This window comes from Artemia sp. Qi Xiang Cuo, chromosome 16, assembly GCF_049724085.1.
Source record: "Artemia sp. Qi Xiang Cuo chromosome 16, ASM4972408v1, whole genome shotgun sequence".
In the NCBI taxonomy this organism is placed as follows: Eukaryota; Metazoa; Arthropoda; class Branchiopoda; order Anostraca; family Artemiidae; genus Artemia; species Artemia sp. Qi Xiang Cuo.
The window spans coordinates 19,411,505-19,435,055 of NC_142809.1; the positions used below are offsets into that span (position 1 = coordinate 19,411,505).

The following is a 23,551-nucleotide window of genomic DNA, read 5'->3' on the forward strand; positions in this document are numbered from 1 at the left end:
CTTACTGAGAATTGTTTAATAATTTATTGAAATTAATTTCTACATAGTTTATATAACTCGTGAAAACAATAAAGAGTTTGTTACTTACTTAGAATTGTGTCATAATTTATTGAACGAAATGTCTTTTTGTTTATCCACCAGGTGAATTCAAGAAAGAATTTGCTACTTAGACTGAGAATTTTTTAATAATTTCTTTAATTTAATTTCTACATCGTTTATCTAACTCGTGAAAACAATAAAGAGTTTGTTACTTACTTAGAATTTTGTCATAATTTCTTGAATGAAATGTCTTTTATTTATTCAACAAGTGAATTCAAGAAAGAATTTGCTAATTAGTTACAATTTTTTCATAATTTCTTGAATGAAATTCCCGTATTGTGTATCCAAGAGTTGAGTTCAAGAAAGAAATTGTTGCTTACTCCAAATGTTTTTATAGTTTCTTGAATTCAATTTCTACATCGTGTAGCTAAGTGAAAATTGTTTTTGATAGAGAGAAAACAAGTTATTTACTTGCGATTTTTTCATAACTTCTTGAATGACGAATTTGTACTGTATATCCCAGAGGTGGAATCAATACAGAGTTTGTTACTTACTTACAAATATGTTCATAATTTCTTGAATGAAATGTCCGTATTGTGTATCCAAGAGTTGACTTCAAGAAAGAAATGGTTACTTACTTAGAATTTTTTCCTAATTTCTTGAAATTAATTTCTACATCGTTTATCTAACTCGTGAAAACAATAAAAGAGTTTGTTAATTACTTAGAATTTTGTCATAATCTCTTGAACGAAATGTCTTTTTGTTTATCCAACAGGTGAATTCAAGAAAGAATTTGCTACTTAGACTGAGAATTTTTTCATAATTTCTTGAATTTAATTTCTACATCGTATATCTAACTCGTGAAAACAATAAAGAGTTTGTTACTTACTTAGAATTTTTTCATAATTTCTTGAATGAAATGTCTTTTTGCTTATTCAACAAGTTAATTCAATAAATAATTTGCTACTTAGTTATAATTTTTTCATAATTTCTTGAATGAAATTACCGTATTTCGTATTCAAGAGTTGACTTAAAGAATGAAATTCTTACTTACGATTTGACTTCAATAAAGAAATAGTTACTTACTGATAATTTTTTCATAATTTCTTTAATTTAAATTTATAAATCGTATATATATATCTTTATAACAATAATTAGTCTTTTACTTACTTTTATTTTTTTAATAATTTATTCAAATAAATGTCTTTTTGTTTATCCAACATGTTAATTCAAGAAAGAATTTTATACTTAGACTGAGAATTTTTTCATAATTTATTGAATTAAATTTCTACATCTTTCATCTAAATCTTGAAAACAATAAAGATTTTGTTACTTACTTAGAATTTTTTCATAATTTCTTGAATGAAAACCTAGGAGTTGACCTCAAGAAAGACATTGTTAATTAATGAGAATTTTGTAATAATTTATTGAATTATATTTCTGAATACGTGTTGACTTAAAGAAGGAAATTGTTACTTGCTGAGAATTTTTTCATAATTCATCGAATTAAATTTCTACATCGTGTATCTAAGTCATGAAAATAATAACGAGTATTTTACGTACTTGGAATTTTGCCATAGTTTCTTGAACGAAATGTCTTTTTTTTGTTTATCAAGCAGGTGAATTCAAAAAAGAATTTGCTAATTAATAACAATTTTTTCATATCCACGAGGTGAATTCAAGAGAGAGTTTGTAATTTAATTCCAAACATTTATGGGTTTCTTTTCAGAAGTTTTTTCAGTTTTCGTCAATGAGCTAGCTTCAAGAAAGTTTGTTACTTAATGAGAATTTTGCCATAATTTATTTAACGAAATGTCTGTTTGCTTCGAAAGCTTGAGAATTCGATACAGTCGTAGATCCTTAATTAAAATTTTTTAATAATTTCTTTAATGAAATTTCTGCGTTGTGTATCAAAGAGGTGACCTCAAGAAAGAATTTGTTACTTACTTACAATTTTTTAATAGTTTTTTAAATGAAGTTTTTGCATTGTGTATTCAAGAGGCGACTTCAGGAAAGAGTTTGTTGCTTGCTTACAATAGCACTATTCTAAAGAATAAAGACGTGTTAAGCTTAAAGATATTTATTGCTTAAACGTATTGACACATAGCTCAAAGAGACACACAAAGCCCAAAGAAACATACAGTGCCCAAAGAGACACAAACAGCCCAAAGAGACAAACATAGACCAAAAAAGACTCAAACACCCCAAAAAGACACACAGTCCAACGAGACACACACAGCCTAAAGAGACACAAACATCACAAAGAGACACCCACAGCCCAAAGAGAGACATACAGGTCAAAGAGACGTACACAGCCCAAAGAGAAGCACACATCCAACAGAGAGACACAAAGCCCAAAACGACACAAACAGCCAAAAGAGGCACACACAGACCATAAAGATTCAAACTGCCCAAAGAGATATACAGCCTATAGAGACACACACTGCCCAAAGAGAGACACACACAGGCTAAAGAGACATACACACAGTCCGAGTAGAAACAAAACCCCAAAATAGAAACACACACAGATCAAAGAGACAAAAAAAAACGCCAATACATAGACATACGTACCAAAAAGATTCAAACCCTCCAAAGAGACACACATTGTCCCAAAGAGACACACATGTCCTCTAAGAGACACAAACAGCCCAAAGAAACACACACACAGACCAAAAAGATTCAAACTGCCCAAAGAGACATACAGCCTAAAGAGAAACACACAGACCAAAATGACTCAAACAGCCCAAAGAGACACACATAGCCCAAAGAAACACAAACAGTCCAAAGAGACAGAAGCCTAAAGAGACAAACACAAACAAAAAAAGAAACAAACTCCTCAAAGAGATATAAACATAGAAAAAAGACAAAAACATAAAAAAGAGAAACACCGCCAAAATAGACGCAAACTCCCAAACGAGAAATGAACAGACCAAAAAAAAAACGCATCTACAAACCCATACCCCCCCAATGATTCAAAACGTCCCAAAGAGACACGCATAGCCGAAAGAGGCACACACGACCCCTAAGAGACACAAACAGCCAAAAGAATGACACACAGACAAAAATGACTCAAACAGCACAAATAGATACACATAGCCCAAAGAAACACAAACAGCCAAAAGAGACAGAAGCCCAAAGAGACAAACACAGTAAAAGAAAAGACTCAAACAGCCCAAAGAGACACAAAAAGATCAAAAAGACTCAAACAGGTCAAAGAGACACACAAACAGACCAAAAAGACTCAAACAGCTCAAAGCCCAAAGAAACACACACAGCCCAAAGAGACACAAACAGCCCAAAGAGACAAAACACAGATCAAAAAGACTCAAACAGCTTAAAGAGACACAGAAACAGACCAAAAAGACTCAAACAGCTCAAAGAGAGACACAGCCCAAAGAGACAAGAGAGACGCACACATCCAACAGAGAGACACAAAGCCCGAAGAGACACATACAGCCAAAAGAGGCACACACAGACCATAAAGATTCAAACTGCCCATAGAGGCATACACCCTAAAGAGACACACACATCCCAAAGAGACACACACACACAGTCTAAATAGACATACACACAGTTCTAAGAGACACGCAAAGCCCAAATACACACACACACAGCCCAAAGACACAAAAAACGCCCATACAGACACATACATACCAAAAAGATTCAAATCCCTCCAAAGAGACACACATAGCCCAAAGAGACAAAAATGGCCTATAATATACACAAATAGCAAAAGTAAACACACAAAGACCAAAAAACGCCCATACAGACACATACATACCAAAAAGATTCAAACTCTCCAAAGAGACACACATAGCCCAAAGAGGCACATACGACTCCTAAGAGACACAAAAAGCCAAAAGAAAGACACACAGACCAAAATGACTCAAACAGCCCAAAGAGACACACAAAGCACAAACACACACACACAGTACAAAGAGACAGACACCAAAAGAGAGAAACACATCCACAACACGACACAAACAGCACAAAGAGACACAAACACAAAAAAACAACTCTAATAGTCCACAGAGACACACAACCCAAAGAGACGCACAAAGCCCAATGAAATACACACAGCCCAAAGAGACACAAACATCTCAAAGATACAAACACAGACCAAAAAGACTCAAACAGCCCAAACAGACACACAAACAGAACAAAAAAAACACAAACAGCTAAAAGAGACACACAGCCCAAAGATACACACACAGACTCAAGAGACAAAAACAGCTCAAAGAGACACAGACAGGCAAAAGATAAACACAACACAAATATAAAAACACACACCAAAAGACTAAAACAGCCAAAAGATACACACACATAAAGACAAAAGAGAGACTCAAATCCAAACACGACAAAAACAGTCAAAAGATTCACACACAGACCATAAAGATTCAAACTTCCCAAAGAGACACACAGCCTAAAGAGACACACACTGCCCAAAGTCCCCCTTGTTCAACTGAATCCCTCCATGTAACTAAACCCCTGTATAACCGAAACCCTGTACAACTTAACCCCCCGTGCTACTGAACTCTCGTACTACTGAACCTTCGTGCAACTCAACCCACTTTAATTACACCCTCCGGAGAATTTTAGATCCTTTGTAAATTGGCAAGATTTTCCAAGACATCACGTGTGTATTATACAGTGCATAGACACTCCATCTTCTCTACTTCGACGATCCCATTACCCCTTTTTTTTGCAAATGTTAACCAACCATTTACAAGTTGTTGTTAGGTATTTTTAAAATTTATAACAAATTACCTCAGTTAACAGCTCCTTTGGGGTTACCTTAACTGTTAATCAGTTTAATCCTTTTTTTCTCCACTGATACAATCAATCACTAATTAATATCGTTCATTGTCTAAGTAAATTAAGTTATCTCCTGCCCTACAGAAATGAGGGAACAAACCAATTTTTTTGTCGGCTTTTCAAAATGATCGTATTTGGAAATCTGTCATTTAACACTAAGAAGTAAATTGAGTAATCCCTTTCGCAATAACAATAGGCTTAGCAGCGATTAAATCTCATTGTCGGCGACAATTCTATCAGGTCACAGTAACACTTTTCAGTCATTTCTCGTTAAATTGACAATACTCTCCAAAACATCACTTGTGTATTATACAGTACATAATCACGACATCTCATCAATTCTGAGTTTCACCCGTGAGGCATTCTTAACCATCGCAATACCTTTACGCAAATACCAGTTTGACAAAAAATTCGCAAATCTCGTAAACTAAAGAAGTAATTACCCTTTTCAAAAACATCAGTCGTTCTATTAATGAAACCCATGAAACGAATAGCCAAGTTTAAAAAAAAAACAACCTGCTAATCAACTTACAAATGAATGAACACGGATTTAACCTAAAAAAAAAACTTGTATATCTTGAACTAGAAATATACGTCAGAAAATCGTTTCCTTAATAGGACCGGTATTGTGTAAATTGACAAAGAAAGAGTGTAATGCTCCTATAGAATAGGACTACCAGAAAAACCGGAAGGAACGTAAAGGCCGCAAATAAAACAGGATGGAACATAAGGCAAGCAAAGTATAAGTTAACATACTACTAGCATCTTTATACTTGGATCCTACAAAACAAATGAGACTCATTTTGTATGTAATTTTTTCGTTTTCGAAGAATGCTTAGAACTTTTGCCAAATGTGTAGGACCCTTGTGGGCTATATTTTTTTCAACATGTAACAAAAATCTATGGCAGATTATTTGTTGGTAGAAATTTAGCGTTAGTGCGCCTAATTAGTTTCCCTAGGTCGATGCAAATATGGCTTATTTTCTTCTTAACTGGAAATTTCCTAATAATAATTCCAATACGCCATATCTAAGGTATTGGTGTCTTGTTCAAAATCACATAGTTCGTGGTGACGAACTACAAGCAAGGAGCAAAACAGATTTACAGTAACCGAAAAACTGTAAAAAGATGGAGCAAGGTGTTGAGGAGGAGACCTTACCTTAGACCTTAGATCTTCCTGTGCCTCCAGAGGCGCTTAGGGCATCCAAGATGAGTCGCCTGTCCTCTCTCATCGCTGCGGCCGCCCAGACATCTGCCCATTCAGGTTGAATTGAGGCATTGAGGTTTGCGAGTTCAGCCCGGTAGCTGCGTCATAGGGTATTTTTGGGGCGTCCTTTTCTTCTGGTACCACGTGGCTGCCACTGAAGGACGACCTTCGGTAGTCAAGTTTTGGATATGCGGATCACATGGTCGAGGTATTTCCACTTCCTATATTTGATCACTTTGGTTACCAGTGGCTGAGATGTCTTCTGTCGTATAGTAGCGTTTGTTGCTTTTTGGGACCAGTGGATATTTAGAATGCGCCTTAAGCACATGTTTTTGAACGCGAGGAGTATTCGAACGCGGAACGTGAGGAGGAGGCAACTACCATAATATGCGGTATAATTTATGTTCTTGTTTTAATGTCGCTCTTCACCTTTATCTGAAAAGAACTTACTTTTTATTTAGTTTAAAAATAAGAGGTGAAAGCTATTTCCTTATCTTCTGGTGTTTTCTAGGACGATGATTATTGGTGTACATATCACGACCTCGATTCAGTTGCAAATACTGTCTATATAACTCAATTTGAAGCAGCAGCTAATGGAAGCATTGCTCATCACATTATTTTATTTGGATGCTCTGATTTGTCAGATGACATGATTGAGGCAAGAGCATGGTAATTCTCTTCCTTTGCTATCTTATTTACTTTGTTCTTTAGATGTTGTCATGGATAAGGGTATGGAAGTGTCTCACACTTTTCTAAGAGAAGGTGAAAAAGATTCATGTGGTGGATCTTTGCCCACTAGTTGCGTTTGCGGAGTCTTCTTTGCATTGCAGAAGGGGGGGGGGGGGTTGTGATTGGGGTTAATAATCTATCTGTACTCCAGATGGTTTCTGACTACATATATAAAGAAAAGCGTTGTAGGTGTTTTATTAAACGTCGCAGCCCCATCTCATTAGGTTCGAGAATGTCTCTGATTTCTAGGAGAAAATTTTCAGGGAAACAATTGAAATTAAGAAAGTTTTATTCAAACACCTAGCTTTGAATACAGATGTGAGTGAATTTTACTTAACTTCAATTTTGATAATTTACTACGGTCAGATAAAGTAAAGTTCATTTCTCCCAATGCTTTTGACCTCTGCCTACCTGATAATGAACCTTTTCATTCAAATCAAGCTAATGAACCGGAAACTGGGAAATCAAGGAAATTTGCTTCCGTAATTGCGTTGAAAAAGGTAAGAGCACTAAATAATATATAATTATTTGTTTTATATGTATATCGTTGTTTTAACTGTATTATTTCTAGCTTATCTGCTAAAGACTGTCACTGTGTATGTGACCGAAAATATCCGGAGATTTTGTCATTGTTTTTACGGTCTAATCAAAGGATTTATCCCTATTAAACTGTTATATGTACTTAAAAAAAACGTGCCGTATACTCTGTTGAGAGGACAAAAGAAAAAAAATTTGCCCTTTTCCGCCAAAACAAAGTTCGAACCACCCCCCCCCCCCCAAAAAAAAATCAAGAAAAAAACAAAACATCCTGAAAGTTTCAACTCGATCCCTAAGCCATGAGACACAACAGGTTAGAAACTTTTTTTTTTTTTTTTGTGAGCTTATTTTTATTATTTTATGTTTTTATATTAAAAAAGATGTCGGTTACGAAACCATAGAAAAAAACGTAATCAAACTTCATTACTATTTTTAGAGCAAAAAAAAAAAAAAACATCCCTTGTGTTCCCATAATCATTGTGAAGATCCTGAAAATAAAATTTGTTTAATTAATTTAAAATATTCAAATTAAAGCCTTTTTTTGTGAGAAATTCAGAAGCCTTATTCGTGCTCTTCTATAAAATAATTGAAATGTGATTCACTCCTTCTCGTTTTGGACATGACAATGTTCCAACAACTGTAAAATTTACTCAGTTGAAATTATCTTCGCGTTATTAAAAAAGTTGATGTTATTTATTATTAGTTTGAAAATACTATGTTGTTGTTTTTTTGTATAAATTAAGGGAAAAATACATTCAAACACTATAACTGTAAAGGATTTAACAAGGTTGCTGATTTTTAGCGCTTATTACAACTCCTGGAATTTTAAAATTTGCAGATCTGACTCTCACTCTTTTTGTAATCTTAGGTAACCCGTTTCCAAGTCTTTTATGTTTTGAAGTGACGCAATCACTGGCTTTGAAGTTTGAGGAGCCAAACTTTAACTCATGGTTTTTAGTGTTAATTTGTAACACTCCTAATGTTAGTCTAAAGGAATGTTTTATCAGTTGGAGTCTTTAGGAATGGGTATGGTATTTTGTCGATCAAAGATCTCTTCTCTGGGGTGGGGGGGGGCTGATCAAAACAAAAAATATATGATATACCACGATTTTCTAGGGGGATAGTAGTGTATATCAGATTTGTTTCAGAGGGACCCCTCCTTCAACGTGTACGTGCCCCATCGATCAGAATAGGAGTATGCTTATGCTAACTGAGCGTACGAAGTCACTGGCTCATACATGTCCGATCCTTGTGCCTGGGAGGGGTAGCGAATCAAAGATTTTTTTCATGAGGGAAGGGGTCAGAAAACAAAATAACTTTACTTTTATACCAACTTGTTGAGAGGGGGGGTGTCTATTGGACCTGTTTTTGGAGGAGGGTGATCCGCTTGTGGTGGTGGATATGGTTCTATATTTCAGCAACATTACAGGTGCACAAAGGTTCCACTCATGGGAAGGATTGAAATATTTTTATTAAGGAGAAGGGGATAGAGGTTCAGAGTATGGAAAAGTTCATTTCAAACTTTTGTGGAGGAATCGTTCAGACCAATCCCCCTCCCCACACCTTGCTTCATCCTATGTATAGACATGCTGAGAACCTCATCTTCAGGCGGGGATATATTTAAAGTATATTTTTTTTAGTGTTTCAGATATTCTTCTTGATTTTATATTTGATCAAGTCAGTTCTTTTCATCATTTTAAGCTTGGTAGACTAAATGATACCTATATGCAAAGGGTTTCTTGCCGAGTATTCATCTGGAAAAATCAAAATATTCAAAAGTTCAGATTCTTATGAAAAGATACTTTTTTAGCATCAGATCTCTCTACTCTTCAAGGACTCTACTGGGAAAGTCCCTCCCCTCCCACTACCGAAAAATTTGATTATGGCTGAATATAAAAAAAAAACATTTAATGAATATTAAGGGATAAGCAGGTCCGTAAAAGTTCATCTCCTGAAGAAGGGGGGGGGGAGAATCAAATATTGGCAAATTGGATAGAAAATATATACAACTTGGAGAAAAATATAAAAGTTTAAACATTTTGAGGGGAGGTGTATCCTTAAAAAAAAACTTCACATTGCCTCCAAAAAAATCAGAGAACCATTCTGATTTGCAAACTTATCAAGAAAACTTGGTATCAAAAACATAAATCGTGAGTTTTTAACGCAGCTGTCTCCTTATGGGGCGAAATTCCTTGGAGCCGGTTTTTCTGAGGCAAAAAGGTGTTTGGCTGAGGTTCTAGATCGGCGAAAATAAAGCTATTGTATGCATACGCTGGGCTTTACAGTTTTATTAAATGGGGATAAAATTAACCAACTGTTGAAGAATGTAAATTGTATGAAGAAAGGTTACATACCCCATTGTTCTAAGATCTTGAACCAGAAGGTTGGCTGACAGGTGGGTAAGGTCAGCCGTTTGTCATAAAACTGTATTCACAAGTTTCCTTATTTTTCTTGGATATCCTGCTATTTTCTTGATTAAACTAACAATGTGGGCTATTAATATTAGAGTTTACATTGCAGGAGGTGCTTGAAAGGGAATATGTGCACTGGTCAGGAAAGTATTCTCTTTGCATGGGCAAAAAATGCGGATCCAACCCGGCTTCCTCCGCAAGTTGGTTTTGATGTTGGACGTGGAGTTGATAAGAGGTATCTTGTTATGCAGGTTCACTATGCCCACAAAGGAAATGAGCATACGAAAGATTCTTCAGGTTTGAATTTGGCTGTGACAGCATTACCGTAAGTAGAAAGTCTGTTGAAATACAATAATCTTGTGCAAAGATTGTATTAAAATAAGAGATCGGATAAGCTTTGTTCCCCAAAAATTTGCAATTACAAGCTTAGATGGGCCAAATTTTTACTAAACTTATGTAACAAGATGCGCTAGTGCCTATGCCTCAGTGACACAAAAAAAACAATAAAAAAAATTAGAGATTCAGTGTAAAGCTTAAGAGCTGTTCTGCCAATGTATTTACATGAAGGTTGTGATAAAAATAAATTTAATATACATAAATGCTTAAGATGTTGGACGTTATAAAAAATTTTTAAAGACCTTACAGTCAGAATGTACCAGAATACAATATCAGAAAAAAGTATTAGAGTTTTTTGTTTCTATATATATTAGGGGTTGGAGCATCCAAAAATTCAATTTACTCCTCAAAGTGTAGTTTTGTTGATTTTGTGTTCGGTGTACATAGAATCAATGTCCTTTTTTTGGAACTGGCATTTTGGAACTGTGACATCACACTCGTAATCGGATTTAATTACTTGTATTTGCTAAAGCTTGTTTTTACTAAAGCGAATGCGTTTATGAAACCAAATTGTTTGCTAGTATGTGGTCCTCACTTTTTCTTCTATTTCTGTTCTTTTTACCTACGTAGCTATTATACTAATTTAATGCTAAATCTAGTCCTGAATGACAGACAATCCAGTTTTTAACTTGAGCTTTTATCTCATTACATAGATTATTGAATATTTTGGTTGTTCATAACGAGTGATAAATTACTTGGCGTAAGTCTTGAAGTTATTTTTCTTATTTTACCGATGTTGCTGGTGTAATCGGTTAATCGCTGTGATTAATCTTTATGTCGTTTGTGTTTGCTGTACGATACGTTGATCATTATCAAACTTATAGTCATGTTTATCCCAAACGGGGGGGGGGAGTCAAAATTTGTCAAATGTAATCTAGAGTTTTGCTAAGGCAGTATACAGAGATCTGAGTCAATAATCCATCAGAACTTTGCTCAAGTAATCTATCGGAATTTTGCCAGTTATATGAAATATAAAGGAATGAAATAGAAATTGAATCAAGGAATCTACCAAAATTTTTCTCAATTTGTCTACCAGAAGGTGACGAAAGAAGGAGAAAGAAAATCTATCTGAACTTATCGCAGGGATGCTTCTACAACTGGAATCCAATTTAAAGACTCAAAATAACTCAGCTCCCATGGCTAGCTTTTGGAATTAAATCCTCCAAGATGAGGGAAGTCACCTCGTTGATGGCCGTGGATCGAAAATTAACTATGAACTAGAAAAACCAACAAAAATTGCTTACGGTTGAGTATCTCGTTGAAGCCGACTCATCTAACACTGAAGCATTGCTCAGACACAATTTCAGAAGTTCCCCATATCGACCTTATGCACCGTCTTGATCATCATCATTGATTCGGTTTTATGATGCGTACTTTAGGGTCGATCGGACAGTCTCAGTTTTATTTTGAGAGAAAGCCACTCCCGTACAATGGCTGGAGCAAAAATGAAGAATTATCTATATTTAAATGTAAGAACATGATTGGTTCTCCGAGAAAAAAAAATATATATTTCTCCAATTTTTCATTGTCCGGTTAGCTTATAGTGAATATTTTGAATATATATAAGGCGGTTTTGTTTTTCTAATAGTTGTCAAAATATTCTATTGCAACTAATTATCTGGAATGGCCTAAATGTAACTGGATGCATAACATGTAAATGCCTGTTTCCGTGTGAAAACACAGCTGTCCGGATTTGACTTGACAACAACGTTAGAAAAAAACAAGGAACAACAACAACAACCTCTACTATTGAATAACTGAAATGTCTTGTCTTGAGACACTTTTTCTGTAGATTCTCTCCTATATCGTAATCTATTTCGAGTTTTAAATTCAGTAAGAAAATTTAAAGGTATAAATGTAATAAACACAAAATCAGATAAAGATTATTTGTGCTCTGACTCATAGGTATCCAAGCTAGCTTGGAAATAAATTAATCAGCATTAAGAAATTTTTTTGAGTAAACAGTTCTGGCGTTAATTTATCCAGCTGATGAAAGAAAATACACTTTTATTCTGATAAAAAAGGAAATGGTTTTTAAATGCGGTTTTTGTATGTTGCCTTACTTAGCATAAAAGACCTGATTTTTATGTGTATTTTTTTCCTGATTAACCTCACTTTGGAAAAATCCAAAATTAATAACCAAACCAGAAGAATCATAAGTTGTTGCAGCAGCTGTTTTGATTGAAATACTCATTGCCCAGTTAAGATTTATTGGAATTTGCTTTTTAGGCCTAGGAAGGTGTAGTTGGACATTGACGATAGCCTGACAAACCGTGTTTTAATTAGATGCAATAGCAATAGGCTTCCTTAAAATATTTATTAACAAATATTTTTAAGACGTAGCTCAAAATCATCTAAAAATGAAAAATATCTTGTCGGTTAGAACTAGGATGTTACAAGTTAGGATAATATTTTCATTTTACTGGCAAATGTTTTTCGCCTTTTTAATCAAATTCTTGTCATTCTAAAGCAGCAAGGGCAGTGAAAATAAAACCTGACTGTTTGACGTGGTTAAGTGGAAACTAACACAACCATGTATATTTTGAAAAATTTGAAAAAATTAGGACTTTAATTTTTAATGGAAAATACTCTCCCTCCATATGTAATTATGCAGTTTTTAGTGGTAGGGGGGCACAACATTAAAAAACGTGAATAAAAAATAACCTGAAAACTATATGCCACCAAAAATTTCCTTTGAAGGTGTAACTGTTATGAGAGTAAACAGTTGTTAATGTTTATATTTTTAAGGACAAAAAGTAACGTCATTAGTTTTCGGATTTATTTTCACGGTTCAACGGGACACCACTGACGAAAATTTAATACCGCCTTAAAAACAAAAACTAATAACCAATAAACAACCATTAAACAACCAATTAAAAACAATAAACAGCCAACAGTAAAACGTTAAAAATTATGGTTTTCAGTTATAAATGGTTTATAAATGGTTTTCAGAAAAAATATGGTTTTCAGTTTTCAGTTATAAATATATGTAAGGTGGGTCTGGTGGGAAAATGTTTTAATTCAATGTCATTAGTACTTTGAATTCAAGTACTGGACTACATTTCTAATAAAAAGGCGAAAAAATGATTTCGTTACGAAAAAAACTCACTGTATGTGCTTGCTTGTTGTAGACGCTTATATTTAATTGCTGTGCCCTAAACAGAATGTTTTTGACGTCTAATAACAAGTAGGCTAAATGTTTCTCTTTGATTCTAGGCCCAAATATTCTGCAGGAATTTATATTATGCTTGCTGGAGACGACATAATACCACCGGAAACCCCTGGTTTGTTTTCTTCTTTCTTATTCTAAAATGCGGCTGTTGATGCTAATAAAAAACTTAAAGTTTCAGAACATAAAGTCTTCAAACCGATGCGCAACAAGGTTCGAATCACTATTTCTATAGTAAAATGTTCACTGTGGGTAGGGAGTTGTTTTTATTCTTTTACTAAGTAAGGGGAATGACTACAAAAATTAGCAAAGGGAAATCAGCACTGTCGGCTTATACTGTGAAATTTGTTGCTGTATTTTTTGCCTTTTCTTTCTAATGATTCTAAAAAAACATGTTCAATTCAGCGGCGGATCCAGGGCGAGGGGGCGCGCGCCCCTTAACGTAGTTTAATGTAGTGTAATTTACTTAAGTAACGCAAGTTTGCGTTAATTAAACTTGCTCCTAACGCAAGTTTATCGGATCAGCCTATTTTGCCCCCCCCTAAAAAAATCCTGGATCCGCCCCTGGTTCAATTAAAAGAAATTTAAAAACATTAATGAACTGCTCAAAGTGGAATTGAATAATTCCACTTTTCTAACACTATCTCTGGTTAAGAACTTGATTATTCAGAGTACTTGATTATTTCTTGGCTTCACCTGGGAAAATAAATATCCACAGAGAAATGAGAATTAAAAGCTCACTAAAGGCATTATGTGTCTGCATTATGGAAAATGTTGATAGTTCAAGCTGTTTCTCTCCATTTAGCTTTAGTTGAATGGTTCCTGAGAAACTTGCACCGGAATATTTTTGTTGGGGTTATTTTCAAATCAATTATGTGCACTCTGTGATTCCTCCAACCGCACCGATCCCCAAACTCACCAGGCATCAGAGCAGACTACAACCCGTCAAGTGCCGAAAGAACAGATTTGCAAATTCCTTCGTACCATATTTTGTTAGTGTATTAAATGAGTGATTTTTTTCTTAAATGATTGTAAAAATAGTATAATTTAGCGTTCAGTTTTGTTTGCTACGAAAGCTATTTGATTAAACGAATACGAAATATGAATATGTATAGTAATAAACATTTTCATTGCTCTAAGCCGTAGTAATACAAAATAAACAATTCGGTTTTAGTTAATTCACACTGCACAAATATAACCATCACAAATTACAAAATACCACTTCAGTGCTCCATTGCCAGCCCAAAAAATCATCCTAACTTTTCAGTACTTACAAAACACTTATCACTCAGTGTGTTCAACACATTGTGCTCACTTACCACTCAATGTGCTCACTCAATACCATCTTTCATAAAACCTATACTTTCCATACACTTCTTTTCGCAACTCACTCAATCTTTACACTAGCACATGACCCATATTTTCATCCATGTCTCTACACATAGAGCAAGAGTAAGGACTATTCTGCCCTTGCCTCCTCCTTAAGCAGTTTCTTCTTGATGAAAGTGGTAAGCTATTTGCCCTAAGTTTAATAATATACTTTAACTTCTCCTTTCTTAAAAACATCTAAAAAAATATTAATGTGTACAAGAATTCTGGATTGGATTATTGGAGGGCAAAACAAAATACAACATTTTGAACAATGTAAATATGCATTTTAAGTTTTGATATTATATTTTATCGTTGAAAACCGTCTATGGTTTGAAACCATACGTATTTTAACTTGTTTGCTCTTATTGTATTATAGTGGAAAGTGGTCAGTTTTAAAATGGAAATCGATTTTTAATTTGGAATCCTACGGAATTGAATTTACCCATAAGCTTCGTAAGTTTTTGCTTTGCATAGACTCCAATGGACATGTACATGAATATAGTATAGGATATCATCTTAAAGTGACAAGAAGTGAAATGCTATGTGAAATGAGATAGAAACATTTTCTGTTGCCATCGAATGTTAAATCTTTTTTTTAGAAACCGATACGACTAAGTCTATACAAAATGTACTTGAGGATATTTGCCATGCTGAGTTCTATAAGCAAGGGCCAGTCAATCCTATATATTTTTCTCATCAGGTTTTATTACATGAAAATCCAAGCTAACAATCTCCTTTTTTAATTTCTCTGTTGTTGGTTTAAGGGGCGGTATTGACTTGGCTTATGAACAGTTCATGTCAACCCTATTGCAGATAAAAGCTTGGTTAATGTGCACTGTAATATCTGCAGAATGGGTAGAACAATGCAGTAACAATTAAAGCTCATACCAAATCACAAGGATTTTTATCTTTGAAAATCGATTTGCAAAATGGAGACCAATGATCATTCTATGAGTTTTTTTCCCCTTTACAGATCCTGTAAAATATCAGTTTTGTCTTCGGTAAAACTCTTGATTGAGTATGATTACCGAAGTTAAACCCAGAAACCGTCCTCTAGAGGCATAAATTGAGCAGCTTTTTCAAATCACAGATTCTAAAAGAGATGCTTGGTAACAGGCAGTTTGAAATAGTTGATCTGATGCTGTTCTGTTTTTACCCCCCCCCCCATAAAAACAAAGATATCTCTGTGTACGTATCTACTGGATTGCCTTAAAAGACCCCTCCACTGGCCGAAGATTTTGTTCCTCTTTCAACCTTGCATACCTCTATTTCGATGTTGTTCTAAATCTTGACACAATAATATAGGCATTCTCACAGAGTATAAAGGTTTTGGCCTTGGTGAGGGTTGTCGTCCCTGACAATTTATGGTCAGCTTTAATGGATTTCACCCCCAATTTATTTCGTAGAAATTTTTAGTGATATTTATAAACATTTTCTTGGCCCTGTGAATTTTTTCCGCAATCTCTAATTTGTATATAGTGTAACTGTCAAAATAATTACATTTCAAATCGCTTCAAAAGAAAATAGTAAAACTTTTGCGTTTTAAAAAGCTGAAAATCGATTTGTTGGGCATAGCAAGCAAAGCCTTTGAAACTGTGACTTAGGGCGCCTTAAACTTTTGCTTAAATTTTGTCAAGTCAAATGGTTCTAGGCGTAATGTCTATTGCTACTTTCACCGATTAATGGCCGGTTTTGGATCCATAATTTAAGAATATTTTCTTCTTTTTCTTATTCCAAGACATAACGTCGATGTTAACTGCTGTTATGATCAAGATTCTTCCATGTATATATTTGCCTCTCGTGTCCATGCTCATTCTTTGGGTGTTGTTATTGCTGGAAATTCGAGCTTCTTTAGATTCTTGCCCCATACAAGAGGGGATTCCCCGGATGCCAAAACATTCATTGAGACGCTTTTGAGAAAATTATCGGTTTCCGAGACTAATAAGCCATCATGTTCCTTCTTTTTACAGTTTGAGATAGGATAGTAACTGGTTTCCATGTTTTTGGATCCACAATTTAAGAATTGTTTCTTCTTTTTCTTGTTTCAGTGCATCACGTTGATATTAACTGCAGATATGAGCAAAAATCACCCATGCATGTATTTGCCTCTCGCGTCCATGCTCATTCTCTGGGTGTTGTTATTGCTGGATACCGTTTCTCAAATGATTTAAAGACTGTGACACAAATAGCTAAAGGAAACCCTAACTGGCCACAGGTTTGTTTTATGGTTGTGTATGTTTTTATATTGGCGAGTAGAAAGTGCTTTTGTTACAAAATGGATCAACCATGAACGAAAAAGGCTGCTGTTCCTCATCCCCCTAAGTAAACTGTATCATAGGGAAACTAGACATATTGAAACACAAAAAAAAACATAAAGCAATAATAATAAATAAATACAAGTAAAATCAGGAAAAAGAGTCCTCTTTAAGACAATAAACGTACAAAAGAAAAATTTTGATTAATATGCGTTCGAGACATTTGAACCGGTCTGAATTTATTTTATTTGTGCTTATTTTTGTTATTATTGAATATTTTCTAGGTATTTTTCCCCCTATGCGTTGATTCTCTTCTGGTCGACTCTTTTTCTTGTTTCTTACTTGGATTGGTCTATTACTTTATGGGTTGTTTTTTGTTGTTACGATTAAAAGGAAAAAAACAACTAAAAAATAAAACTAAAAAAAAACTAACTAGATAAACACATGAAAAATCACGCTAAAATAAGGAAAGGGGGAGAGGATCCATATAAAAGTAGTATACAGAAGAGTGCGAGAGAGAGGGAGAGGGGGCACACTCTGCTCTATAGATTTACACTGAATTTAGATTATTCTTGTTTTCGATTAAATTAGTTCTAGCAGAGATGATTTGGACAACTAAATGTGATATGTTTTGTGATTTCGATACGCCACTGTAAACTAAGCACACTTGTCTATCCATTGGTCAAATTTTTTTTTTTTTTTGGATCTTTTTTGTCCTAAGATGAATCTAGTTAAGAATTTCATCGAAGTATATTATATCTCTTTTTGGCTTGATAAATTAGTAATAATTCGTTTTCTTATATCACAGTGGGTCTTCTTTCTTTTTTTTTTTGAAATGTGAAAAAATATTATTCTCTCAAAAATGAAAAGAAAAACATGACGGGACTAACCATTTTTTGTATTCAATTAGAGGATTGAGCCATTATAATGTCATTTAATAACCTGAAAATATATTTACTGCTAAAGTCATCTTTGAAAGCTCTAAAACTAGGGATGCCGCCCATCTGTGATTTTTGCCGATTTAACCTACATAGGAGCATGGCCAAGACTGGATTTCCTCTAGATTTTAGCAAAATGAATCTTGATAGAAAAATGATATTTATTGCGCTTTCTATCTAAGAGTGCAATGCACCCACGGGTGCGAGAAAGGTATTCTGAGGCTTACTTTTCCAACACTTCTTGTAATACGATCTTTTATTTAACGGGTATACCTATTTTAAAAGGGTTACGAGATTGTTTTATGTAATTCAAAGGAGCTAGGGCATAAAGAATATTGGAGGAACTACAGAATATTTCATGGTGCTAGTCTAGTGTTAACCAAAAATAATAAATGGCCCTAAAGTTTTTTTCTACTTTAACACGTAAACTCTCTTCCCTTTCAGTCAGTACCGCAACGCCTAATCCCAATTGCTAACCCAGTCTCACCGTAAAGGTCATTGATCTAATAATATTCTTTTTTTATCGTTCTCTCATCAATTCCTTCTTTAATACCTTTTCTGCCAACATTTGACCTTTAATGTTTTTATGTAGTTCCTTAGTTTTATAATTAGGGTCAGTAATACCATTTGACTTGCTTATCATTACTTTTTGTTTAGTGTGTATTATGACCCTGAAGGTGAGGACGTGAAGTCCTCACCTTCAGGTGTGGACTGAAGGTGACAACTTCAGGTGTCACCTTAAGTTGAGGACTTCACGTCCTCACCTTCAGGGTCATACTACACACTGAGCAAAAAGTAATGATAAGCAAGTCAAATGGTAAGCAAAGATAAGCAAGTCAATTTTCTTCTTTGTTTTTGAACAACTTCAAGCGTTGTTCAAAAACAAAGAAGAAAATTTTGTTTTTCTTAAAGACTTCTACCAGAAAGGATCGTTGACTATTGATTAATGCTGGTGGAAAGTAAGAGCTAGTGTCCTGATTATGTACTTCTGGAATCAGAACCCTGCCTGGCCTCTGTGATTGATGGAAAGAAGATGACAACCTTAAATTGTTGTCGTTAGGTTATCTAACTGTAGGGGTTGTTGGATATCAACTAAACTCAGTGAAAACTAAGAGCAAGTGCTCATGTTTTACTCTTTGGAGTCTCGGTTCTGTTCTATAGTTTGGAGGGGATGGGGATAAATCTTTTGCCATCATAATATCTGGCCAAAAGACTCGTATCTCAGTCAAACTTTTTTAGAAGTACTATTAAATATCCCAGTTGAATTTCGAGGCTTAATCAATATTCTTCGAGGAGAGGATGGGCTTTAAATTTGCGTCATTAGGAAATCTACCAACAAAGATGGTCTGATCAAACCCAAAATTTATGGGAAGTAAGGACTATTTCCTAGTTATGTCCTTTGGAGAGTTGAATTATTGTAGCCCTTCTAGCGAAGGAGTCTCTAAATTTTTTTCATCATAGTATCTCGTAAAACTCATTGTTTTATTTGAAATAAACTTAGTTTTAAGTAAGAGTAAGTTTCAATCTTTTTGGACGCTGTATCTTTTGGGGTTCCGTATAAGTTCTGAGCTTTTATGGAGGGAAGGGATCCCTGCATTATTGTCACCGCAAGATGTACCATGATGGGCTGTTGAATATCAGCCAGGTAAGAGTAACTGTTCTAGGTGTGTCTTTTGCGAGCTTGTACCCGATCCAGCCTACGTATGTGTGCGTGTCAAAGAGAGGGAGTGGGGACTAATAAGTTTTTATCATCTGGGCATTTACTATAAAGCTAATCAAACCTAAATTAAGCGTGGTGGAATGTACAAGCAATGCAATAGTTATGCTTATCAGAGATCAGGATCTGATTTGACCTTTGTACCGGAAAGAGATTGGTTTGTTGCAATATATAGTAGTTTTTCTTTTTCGGCGTTAGAACTTGAAATGAATATAGTAGGAAGGGAAAAGGGAGGGGCAGATGGATTCTCGTCATAAGGACATCTAGGAGAAGGAGTTACAGGATTTCCGCCAAACTCGGGTAGAAGTATGGTTAAGCGCGGTATCCATTTTGACCTATATAGGCATATGCTGTCCTAAAATTCGAGTGCGATATCTACAAGAAGTGGTCGTCGAATCCTTCTGGAAGTTGGTACCTGGTCTAACTTACGGTGGAAAGTGAGTGCTTGAATTTTTTCCATTAGTTCACTTACCTGAAGAGGGTTGTTGGATTATACTAAATTTGATAGCCAAAATTTTAGCTTTGGGAGTACCAGGACCCAGATTGAATTCTTTTGGGAGGGAAATGCAATTCTTTGGAGGGAAATCCTTAAATGCATGTGATCAGAGTAAAAATCAGAAGGGTTTGTCAGATCTCAACAAAGCTTAATAAGTTACAATTGGTTTATTGTTCCAGCTTACTTTAAGGCAGGGAGCTATTTGACTTCTTTGAGGAGAAGGATGTGTAACCCAAATCTCTTTCTTTCAGAATATTCGTTCTTCCTAATTTTTTCTCTTTTTAATACGTGTAAAGTGGTCGTTGGTTCTCCGTCAAAGTCAGTAAGGAGTAGTGGCTGGTGTCATTATTGTGTCTGAATTTGGTCCAGAATTGTTTCGACCTATGTAGGGGGAGGGGTTCCCGAATTCTAGTTGCCAGCACATCTGCTAGAAGGGGGAATGCGATCTCAATAAAATAACTTGGAAATTGATGTCCTAGTTGTAATTTTTTGATATCTGGACCTAGTCTGATCTTCTCAAAAGGGATAAATTTAATTATGATCTTTAAGATTCTGTGACTCATCAGTAATCACTCCCTCATAACAAGTGTTTGCGCTATGTTTAATTCTCTTGCTACCGACATTATGTCACCTGTCCACAGTACAGAATAACATTAGTACTTCTTCTATATTTCATAAAACGAGATTTATTATCGCTCAGTTTCAGTTTGTTGTGATGATACGCTGAATTTTCTCGCGCATAAAATCTATTAATTCAACTTTGGCCTTAGCAGCAACTGTCACAGGAGAGTATATCTGCATAAATCGCATCCGAGCTAGTTAGGCCCAAACCTGTTGAGAAAATTTAGAAAAAAGTTCACATTTTACAACTTGATTTATTTTAGTTTTATTTTGTTTTTTATTAAACTCAAAAGAGAAGTGTCTATTTTGAATTTATTTTAGGCATTTTATCCAGAAAAAGAAGTAATTTCAATACAACCATTGGATTTCCTTGCTGCACGTTGTACTTACAATTCCACCGGAAGACAAAGATCTACTGAAATTGGTAAGTAATCAACGCGTTCTAAGCATCAAATTATGCCTAGATGTAAGGGCAACATGGCTGAAAATGATATTAGAAAGTGATGACTCAAGGAACCTGTGACGTAGAACAATGAACAGTGAAGCAGCTGTATATTCTGAATTGCTTCAAAGGATTTTTGGGAGGAGGGTTTATTCGTCGGCAATTAAGTCAGGAAGGTGGCTATGGATCTCTAGACTAACTACCCCCTCCTCTTTTTTAATTTGCCCAATATAGGACCAGGGACTGTCTAAAGGACCCCCACTCGGGAAAAAATTCAGCTTGAAGATTGAATTCATGCGTATTTTACCCTCCCCCTCCCACATATACACACACCAAGAAAAATCCTCTTGATACCCTACCGCATAGGGTGCTGAATTTTTTTTAACTATGGTCCCTGGTTTTACTCGCCCATAATTTAAACTATAGAAGAGAAAAACAGTGCTTCTTTCGTTTTCTTTTACTCCATTTGCTGCTCAGCCTGTAGAAATTCAACTAATTTTGGTTCTTTAAATTGCAGGCTCAACTGCGGCAGATGAAATGTGCAATTTATACCTTATGTATTACGCGGAGAGAAACTCGCTACCATCTTATCTACAATGCTATGGGCAAAATATTGCTGGCCTTGTTGATATACTTCCTAAATATTCTGATAAACCATTACCACGGAATCCATTGCTTGAAGAAATGGCTCATTCTGGTCATCATGATGATTCTAAGCATGGAAAAGCTCAGCATGCAGGAAAAATTCATGAAGGATCAGTGAATGGTGAACAAACTGGAGATGACTACCCTAATCTTGATGGTTAGTCGAATATTTGATTTCATCTTCATTAATTGTTTTCCAGGAACAATACTTCGTTCTATCCTTTTTTTTTTTTTTTTTTTGCATTTTTCCCTATGCTGCCGATTTGGTGTGTTGTGAGGAAATGGTAAGGCTTTAACCTCTGTTGTTCTTATGGCATAGATGGACCTAAAGCCTGATTGATGAATGTTACTTTAAATTTAAGAAACCTGTGAATGATTCTTGCCTTGGGCCCAAAAAATGAGGGTTTTCGCTTGTCCATGAGCCAGAGCCTACTGGCAGAATTGAAGTTTCAAGGATTATCTGAAGTGTTCCGCCCAACTTTCGTAATTTATGCTTTCGAATGGACAGCTCTGCTCTAGCTGGTAGCGGGCAGGCACCAGTTTCAAATTGGAGCTGGACTAAAATCGGAGAGTGCTTAAGGTGTACTGTTACCTGTCACCAAATCATTTTGTTAAGGTGGGAAGAGGTCATGAGAAAAAAAATAAGGAAAGTCGAAACACCATAGAGGGGAATAAAGAGTGAAGCTTTGAAAATATTGGGTTGGAGGAGGCGCGGGCAAGTTGTGTTAGTCTTAGGTGGGAGTTTATAGAAATATGATAAGTAATAATAATATAATAAGTAATAAGAATAATAAAAATTATAACTATAATAATAATAATATCACTAGCAATAATATAATAGTTATTTGAAAGCTGTTTAGCAACGTTTAAAACCAGCGACAGTAAACGAGTAATAAAATATACGCTGAATATAAATAAAAATATATTGGAATTTTTTTTTCTACTTTTTTTTATTTTGAGTATGAAATTTGCAATATGAGATATAGATGTCATGGGTGACAGAAGTAGCTGAATCTTTCTATTCAATAAATGCCTCCCCCCAATAAAAGAAATATCATTGCACCTGAATAAAGAACATGGCATAGGTGCTCATCACCAGATACGGAATATGAAGATCTTTGGTAGCTGAAAGTTACCAAAGATTTGGTAACTGCCCAGATTTTGTCTATTGCTGAAATCAAAATGTGCTACATCGGTTACCCCGTAGCAGGTGCTCACATTAATAGTATATTCTTAGTATTATAATGATGATGTAATTAATGTATTTTTTCTGCATTATTGTTATTAGGACTATTATTGTTATTATGACTTCATTAGTATTATTATTATTGTGAAATTATATTATTACTAGCCTATTGTTATACTATCGTCATTATTATTGTTGTTGTTATTTTTATGGTTGTAAACAGATGGGGGGCCTCTTTTTCTTTGTCATTTCCAAATTGTCGTGCGTTGCTGCTCATTTTCAAAAAGGGCCAAGTTTTTTCAATATCTATACCATTGTACACCCTTTCAATTGTTGTTCAGCCCTTAGCCCTCATAAGCCTCATTTATCCCATTTATTCACTTTTCTTTCTTTGAAGAACAATGTCAAATTACCTTTGGCAGAGAATGAAACAAAAACTATTTGAAGTTATGTAACCAATGATCTCTGTCACAGCTTATACCAGGGGGTGGACTACCCGTTCAGTACCAATACCGAAATCCCAGTCAATGGGCTTACACAAACCTTCTTCTGAATTCTGTATCGTATCGTTTAGTAT

At 35.0% G+C, this 23,551-nt stretch overlaps 1 protein-coding gene across 5 annotated transcripts in view; it reads left to right on the forward strand.

The window, feature by feature from the left end:
- Nucleotides 1-23,551, forward strand: part of LOC148942657 (peptidyl-glycine alpha-amidating monooxygenase B-like) — a 119,755-nt gene that overhangs the window by 52,195 nt on the left and 44,009 nt on the right. For all 5 annotated transcript variants that reach the window (XM_089102604.1, XM_089102603.1, XM_089102602.1 and 2 more), the window contains 6 exons: nucleotides 6,573-6,730; nucleotides 9,848-10,063; nucleotides 13,351-13,418; nucleotides 16,723-16,889; nucleotides 21,023-21,125; nucleotides 21,661-21,945. In XM_089102604.1, coding sequence (XP_088958730.1) covers nucleotides 6,573-6,730; nucleotides 9,848-10,063; nucleotides 13,351-13,418; nucleotides 16,723-16,889; nucleotides 21,023-21,125; nucleotides 21,661-21,945 — 997 coding nt within the window. The remainder of the gene's footprint in view (nucleotides 1-6,572; nucleotides 6,731-9,847; nucleotides 10,064-13,350; nucleotides 13,419-16,722; nucleotides 16,890-21,022; nucleotides 21,126-21,660; nucleotides 21,946-23,551) is intronic.